This window comes from Monomorium pharaonis, chromosome 4, assembly GCF_013373865.1.
Source record: "Monomorium pharaonis isolate MP-MQ-018 chromosome 4, ASM1337386v2, whole genome shotgun sequence".
NCBI classification, from domain to species: domain Eukaryota; kingdom Metazoa; phylum Arthropoda; class Insecta; order Hymenoptera; family Formicidae; genus Monomorium; species Monomorium pharaonis.
This window is the reverse complement of record NC_050470.1, coordinates 27856881-27879165: the sequence shown is the minus strand read 5'-3', so window position 1 is coordinate 27879165 and position 22285 is coordinate 27856881. Positions and strand designations below refer to the sequence as shown.

The 22285-nt window shown below is 36.3% G+C and overlaps 1 protein-coding gene across 22 annotated transcripts in view; it reads left to right on the top strand.

Annotated features, from left to right (window-relative positions):
• LOC105836453 (forkhead box protein P1) overlaps positions 1-22285 on the top strand; it is a 290325-nt gene that overhangs the window by 245799 nt on the left and 22241 nt on the right. For 16 of the 22 annotated variants that reach the window (XM_036285761.1, XM_036285767.1, XM_036285760.1 and 13 more), the window contains 3 exons: positions 17292-17894; positions 18477-18563; positions 20296-20545. In XM_036285761.1, coding sequence (XP_036141654.1) covers positions 17292-17894; positions 18477-18563; positions 20296-20545 — 940 coding nt within the window. The remainder of the gene's footprint in view (positions 1-17291; positions 17895-18476; positions 18564-20295; positions 20546-22285) is intronic. The other 6 variants (XM_028188983.2, XM_028188979.2, XM_036285762.1 and 3 more) reach the window with 2 other exon arrangements.

The window sequence follows — 22285 nt, the reverse complement described above, 5'->3', positions numbered from 1 at the left end:
GTCGTGGAGTCAAATATCGATTGTAAACGAGTGAGACGTGTATACCTACTTTAAGCAGAAACTTCAGAAATTTCAAAAACTTCAGGTACTTGAGAAACTTGTGATTAAAAGCTTTTTCTCTGTGTTCCTTATAATATTTGCACATAACACACGTCTGCGTTTCACAAAATAAAAGCGTAAATAAAACTGTAATAATTATTTCAATATTACAATTATTTTCTAATTCTGAAAACAATGTGACAAATATTTTCTGTTACCGTATAATTGTTAATCATATGTAAAATTAAACCTTAGTTCTGCTATCAACCCCCTTAACATAAAGTATGCTTAAGAAGTGTCGAATGTATTGCTTTAAAAATTGTACCTGTACTTTGCACAATGAAAATTTGTAATAGACACATGCTGTTAGAATTTGAAATTGAAGCATTCAAAGGAAAGTGTATTTAAAATATTATAAATATTATAAAAAATTTTAAACTAACAAAGTTGAATATTTAATATATTTACAAAAATGTTTACACCGAGCGGCATTCTTTAAATTATGTAACTCGCAGTTTCTTTATTAGTTATTTATCTCTCTCTTGCTTTCGTTCTCTCTATATTACGCAATTGTTTATCTAGACAAAACTGCGATAGTACATGCAAACACATAACGCGCCCTGCTTGTATAAATCGAAACACATGGTTGTACTTTTTACGCAATATGAACGTTTCGATAAAGATCTTGCGCGTTCTGTTTGTTTGAGTTGGGAAGTCTTTATTGATTTCTACAGCAAATGCTATTTTTTGGATAGAAATTTGTTTATGCTCGAATAAATTGAATAATTATATATGTCTTTTATGTATTATATCAAATTATGTATTTTATTCAATTTTGTTAAGTTACACGATAATACAAAATTTTCAACTTTTTACTTATGTAGAAATAAATTATATTTAATATTAGAAATTAATTTAATCATATAATCAAATATATTGATATGTAACACGAATTTCCTTTGTTTCCAGGTGAGCCTCGAAAATTTTTAAATCGTTTCAACCTTTCTACTTTTTCGGACATGTAGGTAAGCGAATGCAATTGAAAGTTTAAAGTATTAACTTCGGCATGCCGTCGTAATTATGATTAAATTTTTTGCGCAATTTAAAATAAATACTCCGAAATCTACTCGTATGATTCTTATTATGCTTTTACTGCAATTTCACGTATAGTTATAAAAGTCACGGATACATTTACGCACGGTAAAATATTTTGACAGAAGAATGAAATTCGAGATTGCTAATAAATTACCAATCGATCGAACCTCGTTGAGGTATTCCGCGATCGTTCCCTGTATCTGCGCATTGTTTATCGCACACGCAGGAGCACTCGAAAATCATATTCAAGTTAAAGGGATGATGCCGCTCGAAACACATTCGAGGGTGCTCGAGAAAACAGAATACGAGAGGGTTGGCGGTGAGAATCCCGCTACAAGCGGAATAATGTTTATAACGTGCCGTTTCGACGGAATTCGAAATTTGTTTCTTTATCGACTATAATTTTCCGGAATCTACACACGAATAGATTCCGCGGACCGTGCGTGGAGGTAGAACAAGGGGGATGCGAGTAGTTTCGGCTCTCCGCCGTATCGCTCTTCCTTCATTTTCATCCGCTTGTATTGAAAAGCGCTACGATTCGACGCGTCATCCCCATACTATTTCCCATCATTCCACGGCTCCGCAACTCTAAAATTTTATCCTTTCCGCTTTCGAGGGTGAAGTATTGCCCCGAAGTGCCTTGGTAAATGTTCGGAAAATGACTCTGCGATTTCACATTTTTTTTCGTGTCGTAGAGCGGATATATTATGTATGGAGAAGAGCATTAAATTTTTTCATAGGGTCGCGTGTATTTTAAATTCTGACTTTCCACGGAAAAATCTTGATCTTCTCTCGGTAAAGATATTTTTACATTAATATGTCAATTTCTACTGACGAAAACATTCTAATAATACGTAATTTCTCTCTCTAACACATTTTTAATGACTCAATGATAAGTGTTTAATTTTTTAGATAATGTTCGATAATAATACTTTTTTAAATGCTCTCTTTCTCTTTCTCTCTAACAAGTTTAAAGTGCATTTTCTAAATTTTCTAAATTTATTTTTGTTCGACGTATCTTTTATCTGAGGAAATTGAAATAAATTCAATAGAAATATTTATTTCAAGAATATTTCTATTAAAAATACTAGTTGTGAAATAAGTATTTTGTGTAATAAATATAAAATGAAGCAAATACTACTTTACAATTATATATCTATTTACTTGGAATAAAATATTCATTTTACATTTTGCTGTCATGAATAAATAAGTCTTCTCTATTTTCTGTTTCAATTATCTTCCCCGCGAATAATACTAAATAACACTGACCTTTCATCTTTTTCAATATCTATGAGTACAAACACTTTCGCGACAAATGATAAAAAATGCTTTATAAAAATGCTTACATTTAATGCTAGGTCAAAGACGGATTTCGATGCCTTGCGTCGCCGTAGCGCATAAACTTTTCATCGGTGCATCGCAGATAGCATATAAAGATATGGGTACGAACAACGGAATGATAAGACGTTAAAATGCATCACGTTCCCCGCCGCTCCTCTCGCCGCGATAGCGCGTAGCGGAGAGGGTGTCGCGTGAAATAAGAGACATACACGCGAGCGCATTATGCGAAAAATATGGTAATAATATTGCCGAGGCCAAGCAAAACAGCCCCCTGCATATGAAATACGCGGGATCTCCTGCTCCTCTGCAGCACCGTCTCCTTCTTATTCATCTCGCCTCGCTCCACCCGCGCGGCCGCGTTTCGCGCGCGCGTTTACTCCTTTTCTCTTTTTAAAGCACCTCATCTGCCGCGATCTCGAGAGCACACCCCCCCGATCCGGGCGACGCCGACGACTGAATACAAATGCGGTTTTCGGGAGCGGGAACGGCGCAACGCAATTCTCGGCGAATTAGCGACGCAAAACAGGAGAGGAGAGGAGAGACCGCCGCTGTCACCTCTTCCTCCTCTTTCTCCTCTACCTCCTCTTCTCCATTAGAGAAACGTGATTTCAAAAATCTCGCAGGCTCTCTTAGTACTCGACGCAATAAGCCAGGTACTCGGTAAATCTTTGGAATGCATGTAAAAGAATATTCAGCGCTCGATTAATCGCTATACAAGATCGATTCTCAGTTAATCAATGGAAATATTAGAAATTGCGAAAGACACAAGATTCTCAATTATCTACTAATTGCCTAAAGAAACTTTGAACGTATTTAGACAACTGAAAATAATCCTTTTCATGGATTACTGTAAGCTTGCTTATTTAGTCACACGTCTCCAAACTGACAAGAGTTAAATTATTCTCTGAAAATATTCTACTTAGTGGCTTTAATTTCTAAAAGGAATGTGTCGTGGATTGAAATTTAATTTTATTTAATCCATCGCGTCGTGAAAATCAAATTACTTCTGCATCTTGCTAACTGATTAAACACAAGGAAAAGGTGTAATATAATTCCGAGAAGTAACAATTTTATCGTGTCTCAAAAGAGATAATGTTCATTTACAAAAATGTTTCCGTTTATTTATTTATGTATAACATTTTTCCGCGCTCGCTCTTTAGAGTTTTCTACACCACCCTCTACTTTATATCGACGTTAATATTCAAGACAGCGAACGAAATGAATATTAAACGCGGTAATCGTTTTAGCCTTCTATAATGCATTTCCTCTTCTCTCTTTTTCTTTTCAATTTCTGTTTTATCTAAGAGTTATACATAACATTAAAAAACTGGTTTTATGTTGCTTAAGTTAATATAATTTGATAAATGAAGAATAAAATTTTATTATATTAAAATTTTTGACGTGTATATGAGATAAAAGAATTAACACATGTATAATGTGATTTAGAGTACTTCGACCGCAACCTAGTTACAACACATTGCTTTCATGTTGTGTTAGAAGTCACACTAGTTAAAAGTATGCTTATTTTGATAACTAAATTTGTGTTCCATTTTCGTTTAACATTTATGTATTAAAAGAGAATTAAGCAAATGGAAAAACGAATAGGATGTTTTACGTAACACACACACGCACGCGCGCGCGCACACAACATATTTTTTAAATTAAATTTATTTTTTATAATTTATGGAAGGAGCTAATAAATAAATCGAGTAAGATTATTTTATATCCGATGTATCCCAAAATAAAATCTACTCTAAAGCGTGTGTATACCAACTGTAAATCGGTAATATTTAATATTGGATTATTTTCCGAGGTGTATACATGACCGTGTATATGCATTATCCGCGTACTATAGACCGCCTTTTTGTGACGACAGAAGAATAAAAGACACGCAATGTTCTATATATGTACATATATATATCTAAAGAACTTGATAAGCTATAGAATAATTAGAATAGTTGAAAATTATGTTTAGAGACATTGTAATTCTCATGTAGATGGATCTTTTTATCGCCTCTATATCGCGATGATGTCAAGGAGAGGCAATTTTATTTAAGCTAAATGTTGCACCTTTTATTCTTGTCGTGAAAAACATCTTACATCAAGTCCACTTTTCATTAAAAGAAAGCTACCCCTTTTGTCCTATCTAAAGACGCCTTGTACTCCTCTCAATATTCTCGCACCCCCTTTCGCTTCTAATTCCTGAGTATGCCGGAACAACCTGACATTTTTCTCACCCTTTGGCTCGTCCCTCGGCCGGCGACGTACCCTCCTACGGCGCGTGAAAAATATTGGATAATTTTCCGAGTCAGAAAATCCGCTGTTGCCCGACTTAATTGTATCATCAAGAACTCCTCGAGTTCGGCGAGACGAGGCTTAAGTAATACCGTACAATTTTTAACCGCAATCTCATCCGATATTCCAACCGCGTCGGGCTTGAAATTCAAAACGGTTTGACGCCACTCGCGAATACCCCAACCCTTTGCGTATCACGTTTTTCTTAATCGCGCTTCCTTTTTGCGTCACTATCATTTATCATGAAGATATGTTCTTTCCAAGAGCAGGGAAATATATTTTACGAGAAATTATCCCAGAAGAATTTTATTAATTGTATTTTGCTAGCATGATTTCACACTTTTTAATACTTAGTTTCACAATCTAATTAAAATGATAAATCTTCGTTATTATTTATAATAATAATTGGAGAAACAACTTCATCTAAGGAGTCTATTTTGTGGTTGAATGGCTTAAATTTAAAGTAAACAGCGTCCATATTAACGTACGTGTAATCTAGTAATTAATTAATTAAATTTTAATCAAATTTAACTTTTTTTTTTTTTTTAGTTAAATTGTTTAACTTCACTATTTTAGTTAAGTTGACGACATATTGAGAAGGAGCAATGGCGACCTACAGAAATGATTAAAATAATTCGAATATAATTTGATACTACGAATTTCACAATGTACAATCGTCAGACGAAATTTTCTCAAACGTTTCTATAAAAGTGTATCTGGACGGCTCGTGGCGCGATTTCACAATAAAATGATCATGAATTTCGTCAAGGACACGGGCGATCGGCGCTTCCCTTGTGTTTTTTATCCCCCGGAAGCGGGCGGGCGTAGGAATGCAAAAGCGAAGTGCCCGGAAAAGTGGGGCGACCAGGCGACGGCGGTCGGAGGTCCGTCGTCGGCCTGACGGACTCTCTCGTATGTGCAAACAAACCAAAATGGACTGCGAATAAATATGCGTCTACGAGCAAAAGCGAACGCCCGTATGCTGGGTCATGATCCGTCCATGTACGCGGCAGGGTTGTGAGAGGGGTCGCTGGGATGAGTGAATCGCGTAGCGCGAGGGGGCGGGATACGTCGGGGATTTAGAGACCTTTAATGGAGCTCGTCTGCCTCGTGACTACCAGAAAAGGAATTCGCCACTTTCCATTATTCACTCCGCACCTTTTTTTTATCGCGTCCGCGCCGCCTTTTTTGGGGGGGAGGGGGGGGGGGATCGTACGAGAACCACTCTTTTCCGATAGAGAAAGAGAGACAGCCAACTCGATAGTTTTTTGTTTACACATGTCCTTATGTCATGCTTCCTGCTTTTCCGATACCTACAAATAACACGTGTTCAATGCTCAGATTACAAAATTAAGAAAGAAATTTTATTATTTTGCTGAGTTTTTTTTAAAGTAAGATGCAATTAATTTTTATAAATGATGTCCTCTTGATATTTTTATATACATATGTCCTTTTTATATTTATTATTACACTTATATTTTCCACATTGTAGATGTAATGAGATATACAAAATTTCGTAATAATGTTAGCGTTAGTAATATTTAATTTAATGAAGATATTAGTATATTTTATTAAGTCTTTTACTTCTAAATTATGAACATTGTTTGGACGTAAATTTGGTGTCACTTTTCTGTGATATATTATGCAAAAGAATATTAAAATTAATACTCTTCAAATAAAACTATATTTATATGTATCTTTCTATCTATCTGTCTAACAACTGAAGCTTTTCTTGATTGGATTACGTTTGAAGAAACTGTCCAAATCAAAGATTATCAAGTTGAGTTTCTCGTTTTATTATGCTGTTCAGTCTTCGATATTGAAAATATCTCGTTCCGTAGCTTTCTCGTTGACCTTATTTCAGGATATATTTTGCAGCTGAACGATAATGCCAAGCGATAAAACACGAGAGATATTTTGCTTCTTGCTGACTTTCACCATTAGCGCGTAGCCGCCTCTGGCGGCCGGAATAAACTTCCGACTATATTCACCGAAGAAAATGAAATAAAGGATACATCTGTTTGGTGGAACATAATTTCCCATTTCTTGGACCTCCTCCCCTGCCTTCGAGCTACGTTGTTGCCAGTCCGCGTTGGCCACAAGTCGTTAATGAAAATCAAACAACGGAAAAATTACATCCACTTGGCGGTAACCATCGTCCCAGTCTTTTCCACCCCTGAGACTTTTCAGGGGCGGTTTTGCCTTCGTCAGCCTTTCCTTTCCTCCACTGCATCAGCGAGGGCTTCTAGCGGCCTCTCCGGTCCAGCATGTTCTTTCAGCGGCCTCTTCTCTCTCTCTCTCTTTCTCTCTCTCTTTTTCTCTTTGTATATACCTCTCCCCCTTCCTCTCTTATTCATTTTCTACCCCCTCGTCCAGCCTTCGTTAATCTACTGTATCTTTGCGAAAATGGAATTAATAGAAGTCGTGTTTGCCGCTGCTCGATATTACAATATCGTGTTCAATGTAACAGGGAAGTCTAACGGTGTTTGTACAGCTACAACGGGAGTCTGAAAACTGTTGTTTCTTCGTGGCAATGTTTGAGCTATCTTTTTCGGAAAATGTGGATGTAGAAGGAGTATTTAAAACATTAAGTGCGCAAAACATTAAAAACTCCACGAGTTTTTCTTTATATACAGATTTGAGCTTATTATCGCGTTCTTTTATTGTGACTTATGGAATTTACTTATACATAAACTCGTTAGATTCAACTTTACGTCCGCGATGGAAAATTTCCAAGAAAAAGAGCTGACAGAGCACGGGAAAAATTTGGCACCCTTAAACATTTCGAATAATTACCTCTTGATCAAGTAAAAGCATACGCTTTAGATGTGCTGGCGTACTTATTACGACAATTGACTTAATTTAATCAAAAACACGGGACGGGCGCAATACGCCGCGCGATATCCGAGTGTAGGTATCTCGTCGACCCCGTGTTTTTTGCTTCGTTCCTTTGGCAAGGAAGCCACGAGATCCGCCAGCCGGAAAGTCAGAAGCGAAGAAAGGTCTCTTCATAATTCAAACGGCCACTAATTGATACTGAATTATTAATCGGAATGAAAGTAAAACACAACCTTCTCCGGCGCGAAGAGATTACCTGGCCATTGCCTAAGGATCCCTCTAGTTCCCTGTTTCCTGGAGAAGAAACTTTAAATATTGTTTCGATGGAACAACAGATTGTTTCATGTATATATAAACAAAACTTCGCTAATCGAAAATTTTCTCTCATTTTCTTATTTTTACTTTCACAAATTATAAACTTCTCATTTTCAAATTATTGTTATGAATTTAACGATAATTTAATGACAATAATATACATATATTAAACAGAGTTATTAATTACACATTACAATGAGATGAAATATTTTTGAATCGTAACCAGTAGTTTTAAATTATGAATGATTAGAAATAAAATGCATTTCTTTAGAACGAAGAACTACCCTTACAGAAATTTAATTACTGGCAACTTGACCAATGATTAATTATTTATTTTGAATATTAAAAACCAGCAGAAACGCTTTTAATTCTCAAAATAAGTAATTAATTACTTGTGAATTTAAAATACTGCCAGTATTAAATTTTTTTAAGCAATTGAAAATGTAATAATTATTATAAGTACAGTGTAATAATTATTAGTTATTATTATATTAATTATATAAGTAATGTAATTAATTAATTATGAATAAGTAATAATGGAAAAAATTAATACGATAAATTAGCGATGAATCTTTTTACAATATGTTATTGACGAAACTTCGAAAAAATTAGTCAGAAGAAGCAAACGAAGTGTAGGCTCGCAAGATGTGAAGAAGCATTTCGTACATTCATTTAACCCTTTTTTCCGATTGTCTTTATATATCCGGTGTATCCGGGCGGAAATACGTATTCTGGCGAAACGAGAGAAGGAATTGGAGATTGCCGCTGCGGCGACACGTACGACGTCGCGACGTTGCACATTTCGCGATGCGTACGCGGAAATCGCTGAACCGATGGATGTAAGCAAACCCGCAGAATGTCGAAATTACTCTCTCCGATGCACCCTCTGTCCCGGTTTCTCTGTTCATCCGTTCTCGTTTCTCACCCTCCGCCGCTGTCGGCCCTACGCTTCTCGCGGGTCCGCACGCACACACTTTCTCTCGCTCCCTCCGTCACTTCGGTTCCGTACTCTCTGGACAGCGTCGATCTCCTGTATCTCGCCTATCCAGCTGCGACAGTCCCACACCTCTATGCGTTAATTCTTGTACACACAGACAGCGGATACCTACGGGAGAGCATACCGCGGGCAACGTTTACCTTGCATAATGCCAGCGATCTTTGTTTCTTCCTTTGCGCCAGCGTCCGTCACGTTATTCCGAGAGCGCCGAAAGGCCACACTTTTTTTCACACAAGGTCTTTCTCATTTATAAAATACGTCAAGAGCAACGTAAACATATTTAATACTCGCGTAAATATTTTCCTGCGGATAGAGCCGACGCGATGATTATTTGCACCATTAATTGTTCCTGAAGCAGAGAATATTTTAAGACATGAAATGGCTATAAACAGTTTTTGATATTTATCTTTGACGAGAGACTTCTTTTTAAATACACAGAAAGAACGCGGTTTTGCTCAAGTATTATATTTAATAATTTAGCTAGATACAAATCTGAAAATAATTTTATTAGACTTCTGGGGGTTGCTAGAATTAAAATTTGGTACACGCGTTACGTAAAAAGCAATCAATACATTATTGAATTGATATTATTATCATTAGTTATTGCATGAAGATATTTTTTTTTTTTTTTTTTTAAGAATCATTTCATTGTTCCTCTTCCAACAATATCCATGCAAGATTATGGCTGAATAATTGATAACATTTATCGTAATACTATTGAAAATTTTATCGCGCACAATTCGGCGATCGCCGAAACGACATCGACGATAATTGAATCAAGAATTTTTGTAACGATCGAGACACCGTCAGACGATGAACAAACTCTGCAAGAGAACGGACCGTGCCGCGGAATCCTGGCGAACGAAGGTTAGCGAATCGTACTAATTGATAGCAATGGAAGGGCGCTTCTACATTGTCAGTCGGGAGAATCAGCTCCGATAGAAGTCCGTCCAGGGTCGTCATCGTGATCCGTTCGGTCGCGTCGCGCTGCACTAAAATAAACCTTCGAAACGAGTGGCGGCGGCGGTGGCCAGGTAACTCCGGAACTCCGGCATTGAGGGAGGCTCGGTGGAAGAATGAGAGAGCGGGCGAGCGAGGAGAGAAGGCGGAGGAGGAGGAGGAGGAGGAGGAGGAGGAGGAGGAGGTCGTCGGCGATGAGTTCGAGTTTTTGAGAGGCTGACGAACCAATCACGGGGCCATCTATAATGTACACAGCCCGTTAACGATTGAGACCAGAGACATTCCGTCCGCTTGGTCCTAGCCATTCTCCAAATATCCGCGCCACGGCTAGTCAATCGTCCCAGGAAACCTGCCCCGCACCACCGCCGAGGCAATTCCGCCCCTTTTCTCTTTTCCGCAGCGGGCACGTGAAACGTTCGTCGGGACCGTCGGACCAAAACGGACGCCCGCGGAATCGTTAATTCCTCTCAATATTGCACGTCCTTTTCAGAAGCGACGTCAAGTCACCAGCGGACGTCCCTTCGCTCGCTCCCTCCCGCCTCCCGAAAGGGCGTAAGTGGCGTTTCTAGCTGTACGCGACTCGCCTCTCGCGATTATTTTCTCCGAGACGGACATTTGCGGCCCGGCGCGAACGGGAAGTGCAAAAAATTGCGGACACATTTCACTGGAGCTGGGGAGCTCTCTTTCGTTAGGAAAGCTCTTTCCAATCCCACAACTCGAATTCGTTCGACGAACAGCATCGAATGCTGTCTCTTTCTTTCTCTCTCTGCGTATCTTACATTTAAAAACACAATTATATATAATATGCCATTCTTGAAGGAAGTAGCATGAAATAGATGGACATTACGTCAAATATCAAAATTTTCAATTGTCTGCGCCTTTAACGCGTAAGTTGGTTGGGCTTCAAGCAAACAGTAGACCCCAGTTACTTATTATTCCAAAATTCTCGTTCTCTTCGAACATTTGGCAATGATAGCGACAGGGAGTCGGAGTCTGCGGGGTAATTTGTATTCCACATTTCTCGCGAAACGAGGGGGGGGCGTCAAATACCCGTGTCGCGTCTCTCCTCGTCCTCTCTCTTCTTCCTCTCTCTCTTTCTCTCTCTCTTCCCCCTCGCGCACGTTCGTAAGACTCTTACACACACTCGGGCCAGTGAGTAACGTCTGATTATGCGAGCGCATGACTGCCCGTAACGCGATTTAATATTAAAATATTATGACAAACGTCAACAGGAGGCGGGTGTAAAGAGACGCGTCTCTGATTGGCCCGCGACCGCGTGAATACGAAACGAGAGACAGGGACACCTCGACAACCCTTGTTTTGCCCTTCGCTACTCTCTTCCCTCTTTGCTCCTGCGACGGAAATCCAGAAGAGAATTCTGGCGAATAAAGCGAGTAAGGGGACCAGGTGTTAATCCAGTTGAGAATGCGGTCTTCCGGTTTTTAATTCCATTATTCTTTTGTATCTTGAGAGAACCTGCAGTATCGAGTAAAACTTTTGAAACCATCTCATACATATGTATGATAAATTTGACGGTCTGTATCTTATTTTGTTTGTATCACTTTAGAAATATTTTCACGTGATACTCACGCATTTAAATTAATTTTACTTTAATGAAAATAGTCGTTTTATATTTCTTATCTACTATAGTACCACATAAGAAAATTGTTATTTTCTTGAACAAAAATTAAATTTGATATTTTAACTTTCTAATATATCAATATTTTGGTATATAAATAATTAACTTTTATATTACCAACAACATACTTTAAGAAACAGAAACGCATAGCAAATGTTGCAAGACGTATTAAATGATATATTTAACATCGATTTTCGGCTGAAATTAAACTTGAGAAATTTATATGCAATTTAATTGGACGACTGATAAAACAACTATGTATACCGAAGCAAAATAGGCAGATAAATGCAAAATACAAATAAAGAATTGACATGAAATCTAATTTGCATTCATCGTGCAAGTAGATCGTCGATGTGGTATCAATTTAAACATCCGAACTCTTTTCGTTGGCTTTTTTTTCCCATGCAAAAGTATCTGTAACGCGAGCGAATCTGCACACACGGAGCATCGAACGGGACTCGACGCACGTAGTTTAGTCCGCGCATCGTCGACATACAGAAAAGCGCGCTGAATAAACACTCCTGACAGCGTGCCTGTAACGAGTGTAAAATCTAACGATATCCCACCGGTCTGAAACACGGCCGAGGTTCGGTCGGCTATCGAACAATCGCCTACACAACAGAAATTTCGATATCCGTTTTGTATTCATTTCCGCCTATCAGCTGATATCGATATCCTCCTTTTTTCCGCTTAGCCAGCAATTACAAAACGATTGGCGTCGATTGTTCATTATTAAATCGTGATAAATGCGTCATTATGTGATTATATTTAATTTTTGTTTTGTAAAGAATGCGCGCCATAATTCTTAGACCTCATTAAACCTAAAAAATTTTTCAAATTTAAAATTAGATGCAGATTGTTAAAATAATTGCAATTAGGTTGATAAATAATTCTAAATTAGAAAATATTGTAACATTTTTAAAGATGATTTTATTTTGTTACACATAACATTTTTATTAGTGCTTGGAAATATCAGGTGATATTGAGTAACTTAAACACGTTGAGCAATCTAATTTTAAGATCAAATATCAAATAAAGCTTAAATCTTTTGAACTGAAAGTATGTTCGAGCTTACTTTAGATTTGAAAGTTTGAAATTATAGTTTAAATCTCAATTTTGTTTAACTAGAAAAGAAAAGATTTAAAAACTGTTCCTTTGTTTTCAATGGGTTTTTAATCCTTTTTTACTGTCTAAACTGTTTAAATTTTAAATATACTGACAGAAAAGATTATTTGATTTAAATAACTATTTGAACGAAGTATCTTTTTCTGTCAGTGTACAATAAATCGATATTACAGACTGATCACTACTTAAGTTTCAACTGTCTGAAATATTCTACTAGACCAAATGCTTTTTTTAACTATTCGAAATCGAACATACAATATGTTCAAATCTTTTGAGTCTTAATTCTTACTTGAAATGCTCCTTTAATTTTACATTTCCCATTTTGAAATTTGAAAAAAAGATTATGTAGGATCATTTACGGTACATGATTGATTAATTAATTATTTGGTTAGGTAAAATTAATGATAAATTAGAGATAATTAAAACTTCTAAACTCTTAAACATCGACAGATTTTCGCGAAGGTACCCCTATGCCAGCAGATAGGGCATAGTGGAAAGTTCAGCAACGTGGAGAACCGAAAGTATCACGGCGAGGATGTACATAAGGAACTCATATACAGCCACGGAGTTTCGGTAAGGGCGGTTGCCGCGGCGGGGGAGCGAAGGAATAAATCCAAACAGTAAACAGAGCGGAGCTTTTGCGAGGAAACGTTGGTGAAAATTCTAATATATAAAAGATATGAGAGGCCCGCGTGAGGGAGTTGAACTCGAAGAGCCTCCGGGATTCAAATAAGTAGGGTTACGCGCGTGGTACCCGCGAGGGAATGACGGCGCAAGAGGGGTGGGCGGGGGTCGAAGGAATCTGAACAGCCAACAACAAGCGCAGCCTCCGACCTTTATTTAACCTTTTCTTAAAAGAGTCTTAGGAGTCCCTCTTATCTGTAGTCGATGGCCCTTCAGCGTCGGCTCTTATACTTTCATTCTTCCGTACTCTTATATCTTTTTCCGTCGCCCCTCACCTCCCCCCACTTCTCGTGTACACACGTCGAACTTCATCGTCTTTTTCCCCCTTACCCTTCGTCCCTTTCTCCCTGAAAACTCTTTACGTTTCCGCGATGAGAATCGTCATCCCTTTCGCGTTGTCGCGGTTTCGGTTTAAGATTCTTCGTTTCTTCATTAAGAGAGACGCGGGGTTGGAATTAATTAAGGAATTAAAGGTCGACCGCGCTCTGCGAGAAACCGGTAGCGAGCCGAAGTGGATTAAACAGTTCCGCTGATCGTCGCGTTTAATTAATTTCGTAGGCAAACGATGTCGCTTGCAATCTGAACGTGCACATGGTTTCTTATTCCTTAGCAATGGGAGTTTGATATAATTTATTGCCTGTGAAAAATACAACCATAAACGCTTGAACTAAAATAATTTAATCGAGTTGAAATATTTAGTCAAATTGGCAATTTTTTTCTTGATGTAGCTCGTATTTATATCTTGTATACCAATCTACAAATATTTAAATACATGTAAAGAAACTTGGAATATTTATTTACTTGATACATATATTTCAGTACTTAGTTACATATACTTAGTCACTTTGGTAATTAGGAAAAGTAAATTGTTATTTTTACAAGTTGAATGACGACACATCATACATATTTCATTGACATTGTTCACAAGCCAATATCGGACAATTTAAATTCTATAGCTTTGCCACATGCCGTCATGTTTAGTAATGATGATCGTTTATTTATACATACTAATACTTGCATAATGACAGGAATTGTATGAATAACAAATTGAAAGCTGCGTGATTGTGCAAAATGGAAAATTACTTGATTCACGGCTGTAATAACGAAAAGGACAAGTTCGAAGTGCCGCAATTCAGGCACACGCGCCAAATTCTACGAGTACCTTTACTTCTGTTTTCCTTCGCCGCCTGCGACTCTACCGTTTTCTATTTCCTTTCCTTTCTTTCCTCTGCCTCGCAGACTCGGCCTGAAATGTCACGTGCTCTGGCGCTCCTCCTGACTAAACACTGATAACACGCGCCACGGAATTTCTTTGCATGTTATAAACATACGTAATCGTACACAAATAAGATTAGCATAGGACTCGGCATGCTGATTTGCAAGAGACACACGGTCTTCCACCCGAGAGACAATCGTTTCGTAGCGCCATGTATAAAGGCAAACGTGTTTTAAATTTATCTTCGCCAACGTCTCCGGTGGCTAACAGGATGCTTGATTCGGGAAAACCAAGCTTTGGTTGGCTAGATTGCGTTCATTGCGTAAGTACTGCTAATCATTACGAAGTAAATTGAACATTAAATGTTTGCAATCCGAATGCAAAGACTTAGCATAGATAAAATAGCCCTACAAAATTAATAATTCTCTAACCCTTGATACACACTATAATTTTTTGATCCTTAACTTCTTAATTCATGAATTGGTCATTAATGTTTGGGTTTATTTTTTATCACATTAACGAATATGTAAAAATTAGGTGAACCTTTTATATATATATATATATTTGATATATATAAAAAGTAGTCAGACACTAATGAACCAAAATAGTAGATAACGGTTTTTTTACATAAAGTGAAAATTTCGTAAAAATTGTACTTATAAATTTTTAGAGATATTTCCTACTACTTCAAATATATGAAAAATGAACTCAAGATACTCAAGTTTATACGATGTCGTACTTCATGTATAAGAGTTATTAATCCTTATATCATTTCTTTGCACCAATCATTAATTGGGGTTGCATTATAACACGAGATTTTTATGACAAAGTAGTTATAAATAACATTTTATTATAGACGCATTTATGCCGTGCATGCACGATTGTTGTCGTCGACTAGAATATAATTGATAAAGTCAGCAGTTTCGCATCATTTGATATTTTAATGATAACCAGACAAAAGTTTCGCTGTGTAACGACGTAATAAAAAGAAATGGAAGAATATATTCGCGGAATAAACACATCACGGCAAAACGCATATGAACGTCTTCGACAAGCTGTTTTGCTGTTCTGTTGCCCGATGGATCTTCGCGATGATAAATATTTGCACAAGCGATGTGTCCCCGAGACACGTGTGTTTGTGGTAATTACTTTGTTGCGCGATGATTGTTTGTTATGCAATTCGGTCCCGTCGAAGGCACGAAGTGCAAGGCCAACGGACATTCGAATTGGAAATATTTTCAGCCGAACGTGTCTTGTACATCATTTTGCTTGTTATTGTTATTGTACGTGCTATAACATATGTTTAAGACAAATGTTTACAAAAACAAGCTATTGATTAGAATGACGATATAATATAACTGGCTTACTCATCCATTTCATTTTGGTTTTGCAATTTATGATATATTATATATTTACATGTATTATAAACTTTTATATTGATAGATAATGTCTCATTTGACATCCCATGAAAAACAATTTTTGTTGCTTAATGAACCAATTAAATCACGTACGCATAACATTATTTAAAATATAAATCTTTACAATCTACAATCATTTTTTTGTAATAATATTTTATTCCAAGTATTGCTTATTGTGTAAAAGATTTAAATTTTTTAAAATTTAATTAGAATATAACACGATTTATTAAAATATATTAAATTCTAATTTCATTTTGATTACACCTTGTATTTTATTATTTATGAAAAATATTAATCCTTTGTACACACGTTGCTTATCTTTATGAATACTGGATCCTTTGGACTTATTTTTTTAAATTACTTTTACAAATGTAAAAAAAATTTTAGTATTTTTTTTATATGGTTGTTTATCTTAAAAATGTATTTAAATTACAGTATTTTTGACTACAATTTTTAAAGAAAAGAAATTTATAAGACAAACTTGTCAAATCGTATGTACAGGGAGTTAACTTATAAAAAAATACTTTTTAAAGACATGGCTATATATGATACATATACATATGCACACGCAAGAGTTCTCTCTCTCTCCCTCTTTCTCTCTACTTTTATATTTTTATATAGAAAACTTATTGATTATCATGGCAAAATCTAGTTATTCCTAATGAAATACATCTTATGGTAATAAAGGATAATAAATTTCTCTGAGAATATTGTCTAATACTGCCCCATTATATTATACAATAACACAATAATAAGGATGAACTTCAATCGAGACATCTGGAACGCGCCTGAAAGTTTCGACCCTCGCGAGAAGCGAGCATAAGAGAAGCTCGGTTCCGCCTTTACACTCGACAATCTGCTTGATGATGGAACTTAATAAAACAAATCCCGCTGTGTAAACAGCCGCGGAGACTCGAACCGACGTCATTCAGACAACAGCGAGTTTTCCTTCGAGCCAGCCAATGATGACGGAGCAGCCGAGGCTGGCCCGCGCGCTCGAATACCATTAGATAAGATCAATATTGTTCAAAATACGGTGGAAGTTTAACGCATGTACATTACGTGGCATTTATATCATGAATATTCCGCCCGGAGCTGCTCTTTTGCTCCCTCATAGTTCCGCGTGTCGCGCTGTATCTTTCTCACTTAACAGTCTCTTATCCCAAAATTTGCCGCTATGTAAATATCGGTCAATTTTCATCCGTACATTTAGGACAGTAGGCGCAATTTTTTAATGATGTTTCACGACGGAGCATCACTGCGATTCTTCCACGAGGCAGCTCGCAACAGCCTTTGATCGAGCTCTCGATCTCAATTTTCATATTGCAGGCTACTTCGCTGTTTGCAGCCCTGAAGCAGCAGCAACAGCAATCACGCGACAGCGTCTTCTCGTCGCGGGACCGCGACTGCCGCGACAGGGATCGTCTGTCTACAGTCCGCAATCGCGACTCCAGCAGAGGCAATATAGCGGAGACCGGTGGCGGTGGCGGCGGCAGCGTCGTTGCTGAACAACAGCAGCAACAGCAGCAGCAACAGCAGGATCTCAGCATCGAGTACCAAAGCAATGGGAAGCTCAGTCCCGCCGGACACGCAGTGACACCAGCACCCATGACCCAGCAAAAGCAGCCAATCATCACGCAGCAGTCGCAACAGCCCAGCTCAGGGGCACCGGGGCCCCAACCTAGCCCGCATCAAAGTCCGCAAGCCCCACAGAGGGGTTCACCGCCGAATCCTTCCCAGGTCCCGCCACCTGGTGGCCCGCCCGGGGCTCCGCCGTCGCAGACCCCCTCGCAGATGATGCTCAGCTCGGCGAGCGGCCTCCATCAGATGCAACAGCTGCTGCAGCAACATATACTCAGCCCCACACAATTGCAATCCTTTATGCAGCAGCATACGTTGTACATGCAGCAACAACAACAGCAACATCATCAGGTGAATTCCATTCGTACTTCGTTAATTTTTTAGCGCGATAAACATTTGCGTGAATATTTAATGTTATTTATTTTTGCTCTCTGTCTTATAATTTGTAAGTGCATGATGTAAGATATCGGGAACAAATTTTACTCAGCATGCAAATAACGTAAATAATAATACATTAAAGGCTGATTTCAGCTTCTAAATAAACCTACCTATCAGGTACAAACATAACTTTCTATCTTTATCTTTGTAAATAAATAAATAGAGACAGAAATAGATGGCGTAAAGTTTGCCAATAAGTTGGAACAATTGGCTCTAAATACACTTTTTTTAAATACTGTTATTTATGAATAGATTATTTAGATTCTGTTATGTTACAATAAACTTTATAATATTTTTTAGAATTTACATCTGTTATATGTAAATGTAAACGTAATAAATCATGTAGTTTTAAATTTTTCAAAACATTATGATGAACGTTAGATGAATTAATTTTAAGTACATTTAATTCATTTTTATTCTTATGAAATAATTTTGCAATAGTTGAAATTTTCGGTTTAGTTTTTATTTTTTTTATTTAATTGTTTATTGTTTTAGTCACATCATCTCATTAAATTCCAGGATTCATCTTCCGATCATCCATCTAATCAGGAGCGGTTCGGTTACTTTTCCTCTTTAAAGAATGTAAGTGAAATTTTGAATTGTTTTATTTTATACTGATGTAATATGCGTTATAAAATATTGTTAAATGTTTTCTCATTTTATTCCTATCAATTTATTATATGTCATTAATATATAGTTTCACCAATAATATCTAATAATAACGTTAAGTAATTCAGAATTTGACCAAAGTAATAGACACGACTTGAAAACTACACTCTTCTTTCAATGAAAATAACTTGCAGAATAATTTTGTGGAGTTATTTTTGTTATTTACTTAATGAATAAATTTGCTGGTAAAAATCTTTCGTAGTTTTTGTAGGGATACGTGTATTTTCATTTCGCGTATAACTCGAGCAAAATGCAATTGCTGTGTGGCACGAATGTAGCGTTGTAATTTAATGACGCGGTATCTAAATTTTGACTCTTAATTGAACAAACGAAACGGAAACGTAAGACATTTTCGTGAGGAAGCTAATCTTAAAAGAGGTTTCGAATTTCGGTGTACGCGCAATTCGTCGGGACCGCCGGGAAGTTCGATGCTGTAGCGAGAGGGTTGATACTTGGTCTGTGTAAACAGGTAGTCTCTTCTATATCGTTACGATAACAATACACGTCGCGCGAACCACTTTTGCTATCCAGCCGCAATGTTATCCTGGCGCCTACGATCCAATAAGCACTCTGATATTCCTTTTCAAAAATACCAGCGCAAGCGACAACAAATATTTTTCATGGCACCGTGTAGTTTATTGTAGCAGAAACTATTCTCTTCGAAGAAAAGGAAGTGCGTCGGATCTCGAGTTAAAGATCGTTTCGATCAGTCATCTTTTAAAGGTCATCGATTAATGTAGCAATTTGATATTCGTTTGATTAATAAAAACGAATAAATATTATACGAAGTTTAAATTGTAAATTAGTTCCGTTGTAAGTATGGATTGCTTGAAAATTTTTTTAACATTGTAAAATAATAAAAATTTATAATTAAATACGGAAAGAAAACGTACAAAATACCTACAAGATAAATACGAAATATGAAGAAATCGTGCGTATAACATGAACATGGAAAATGCTTATTATCGAGAACGTGTTTGCACCCGTTAATCGTGCAGAGTGTTCGTTTATAGTAATATGATAAAGGGTGGGTACCTCGAAGTTTATTTTAAAATATCCTCGAGGCGCACCGAGAGAGACCGAGAAATGAAATAGGCAGAGGGAGTTAGTCTGGAGGGTGAGGTAAGCAATTAAGCATCGCCATCAGCCGTTGTGTCTCGTTGTTTGTCTTCGAGCTACCCATCAACTGCCCTCTATCTTCTTGCCCCCTTGGTGCCGCGAATTATCTGCGCCCGTGATTTATTCATCATTCCAAGACGTAAGTGCCGCCCTTTTTTTCCTCTCCTTTTTATTCCGACCGACTAATTTGGCAAGAGAGTGAAATGTTCACTTTCCTGACGTTTAATAATAAACTGTCAACGTTTGATTTGTAATTAATTATCTGTATCTTTTTACTAAATACATTCTGCAAGAAATTTACTACACAGAAAGCGCTGTGATTAATATAATGTTTATATTAAAATGAAAATAATTCAGTTCTTTTTCTATTTCCTTTTTTTCTTAATAAATTCTCAAATTGTTCGCTTTCTATAATATAAGATTTTATTTTACGACATTATACAATTACCAATATACTTAAGATGGCAAAATGATATAAAATATATTCCTATTTGCATTACGTTTGCATGCGTTTGATTTGTTTTAGCATCAGCATCAACTCGCGGAGCTTAACAAGAAACAATTGGAGCAGGCAATGCAGCAACTGCAGGAACAATTGCAGCTGAACTTATTTCAGCAGACGCATTTATTGCAAACGGCGGACAAGAAGAAAGCATCGGCGCCTCTCCAACAATTAGCTATTCAGCAACAGCAATTAATACAGCAACTGCAAATTACACAAAGGCAATATCTACTACAGCAAGGGTTGAGTCTTCAAGGTCATAATCCTTCTTCAGGTATTTATGCGTCAAAATTAACTCACTTAATTAAAAATATTTTGGTATATTTTAGCAGCGAATAAGTAATTTGTAAATATGAATAGGTATTGATATTAATAAACTATTGCAGGCAAAAACATATTCATGATTACAAAATGTATTTTTAAAAATATTTGATAAATATTATAAGAAATATTATAAGAAAAATATTTTTTTTTTAGAATTTACTCTCAAAATTATATAATCGTAGGACAACGTGGTATTTTGAAGAAATTTACTATAATTTTAGTAAAATTCAATAAAATATAACTATTTTATAATTTATTGTGATAAATAAATTGATTAATCAGATATAATCATAAAAAATCCTTTGAAAGAATTGATGTTATTTTACAACTACACGATTTAAGAGTAAATTGTAATTGTCTAAGAATGTTTTTTCTTTACATATAAAACAAAAAATTCTTTAAAAATATGTTCAAAACCTTTTCTATTTATTTAATTTAAAAATATTTGTGCCTTACAAATAATATTTTCTTAAATCGTTATATGATTATTACAAGATAATTTTTGATCATTTTAATGTCTTGCACATATTCTGGTTCAGTAAATATCAATACATATCTCTATCGTCAGGAAAAATGATGTTTTCATCAATGCACGTTCATGATAAGAGAATTATGCATAACATAAATTTTTAGTCGCGTATTACTGTCACGTCTGAATATTTTAACATTGTTGCATTGTATAAACATAAAGTTTGTATGAAGATAATCACATACACCAATATAATGCATGCATGCATTTGCAACAATGTGAGATACTCGTATCGTTGGAGTCATGTGTCATCGGTAGCACGTGTGCAAAAACGAAGATAAGCTTTGATATTGAAGGCATCTCTTCATTTTTAAACTAAAAACGATTCAGCATTTTATACATAACCTTTTTTACGCGTTTCTTTGTTCTGTTTCTTTATTTTAATTTTATTTTCTTTTTCTTTTCTTCTATATTTTTCTTTTATTCTTTTGTCTTCCTTTCTTGCTCTTTATCCTGGACAAAACTTTTCATGCAGAAGCGTTTCGATTACAAATCGATGCTCGCTCCAACGATGGTCTTCTTCTTCCTGACGTGTCAAGAGAAGAGTACACGTATACATGATACATATGTTCGAAAGAATCATTCAAAATAGCAGCCGTGATTCATCATCAGTTGCTTCGAGAATTCACATGTGAAACGAAATCTGGCTGTCATCCTTGACTGTGTATTCAGTATTCGCATCATTTGTTCTGTCTTTCCTGTGTTTTCTTCAAAGTTCTCTCAAAAGTTCAACCACCTTCTTTTTTTCGCTCTCTTTTCGTATTTCCATATTTCTTCTCGTCATGTTTCTTCGTTTCTTTTCGCATATGATTGCTTCGAGACATTCTCAGTGTTGATTATCAATGTGACATTTAAATATCTATGATTTTAAGTTTTTTTTAAATTAATACTTACGATCTGATATTAGGTGATATGTCTTTTTAAGCAATAAAATAATTTCTTATAATACTATGTTAACATGTAATTAATCACAAAAATTAGGATCTTGTCACTTAATAATATTTCTTATGTGATTATATGTACATTTTTTAAATTTTTTTAACCATATGTCGTTACTTTGTCGGTCTTTCGGAGACTTAGTTCTTGAGCAAAATGATACAATATTAAATCGACTTTCTAGTATTTTTTAAAGCAGAAAGGAAAATCTTATTGGCATTACTG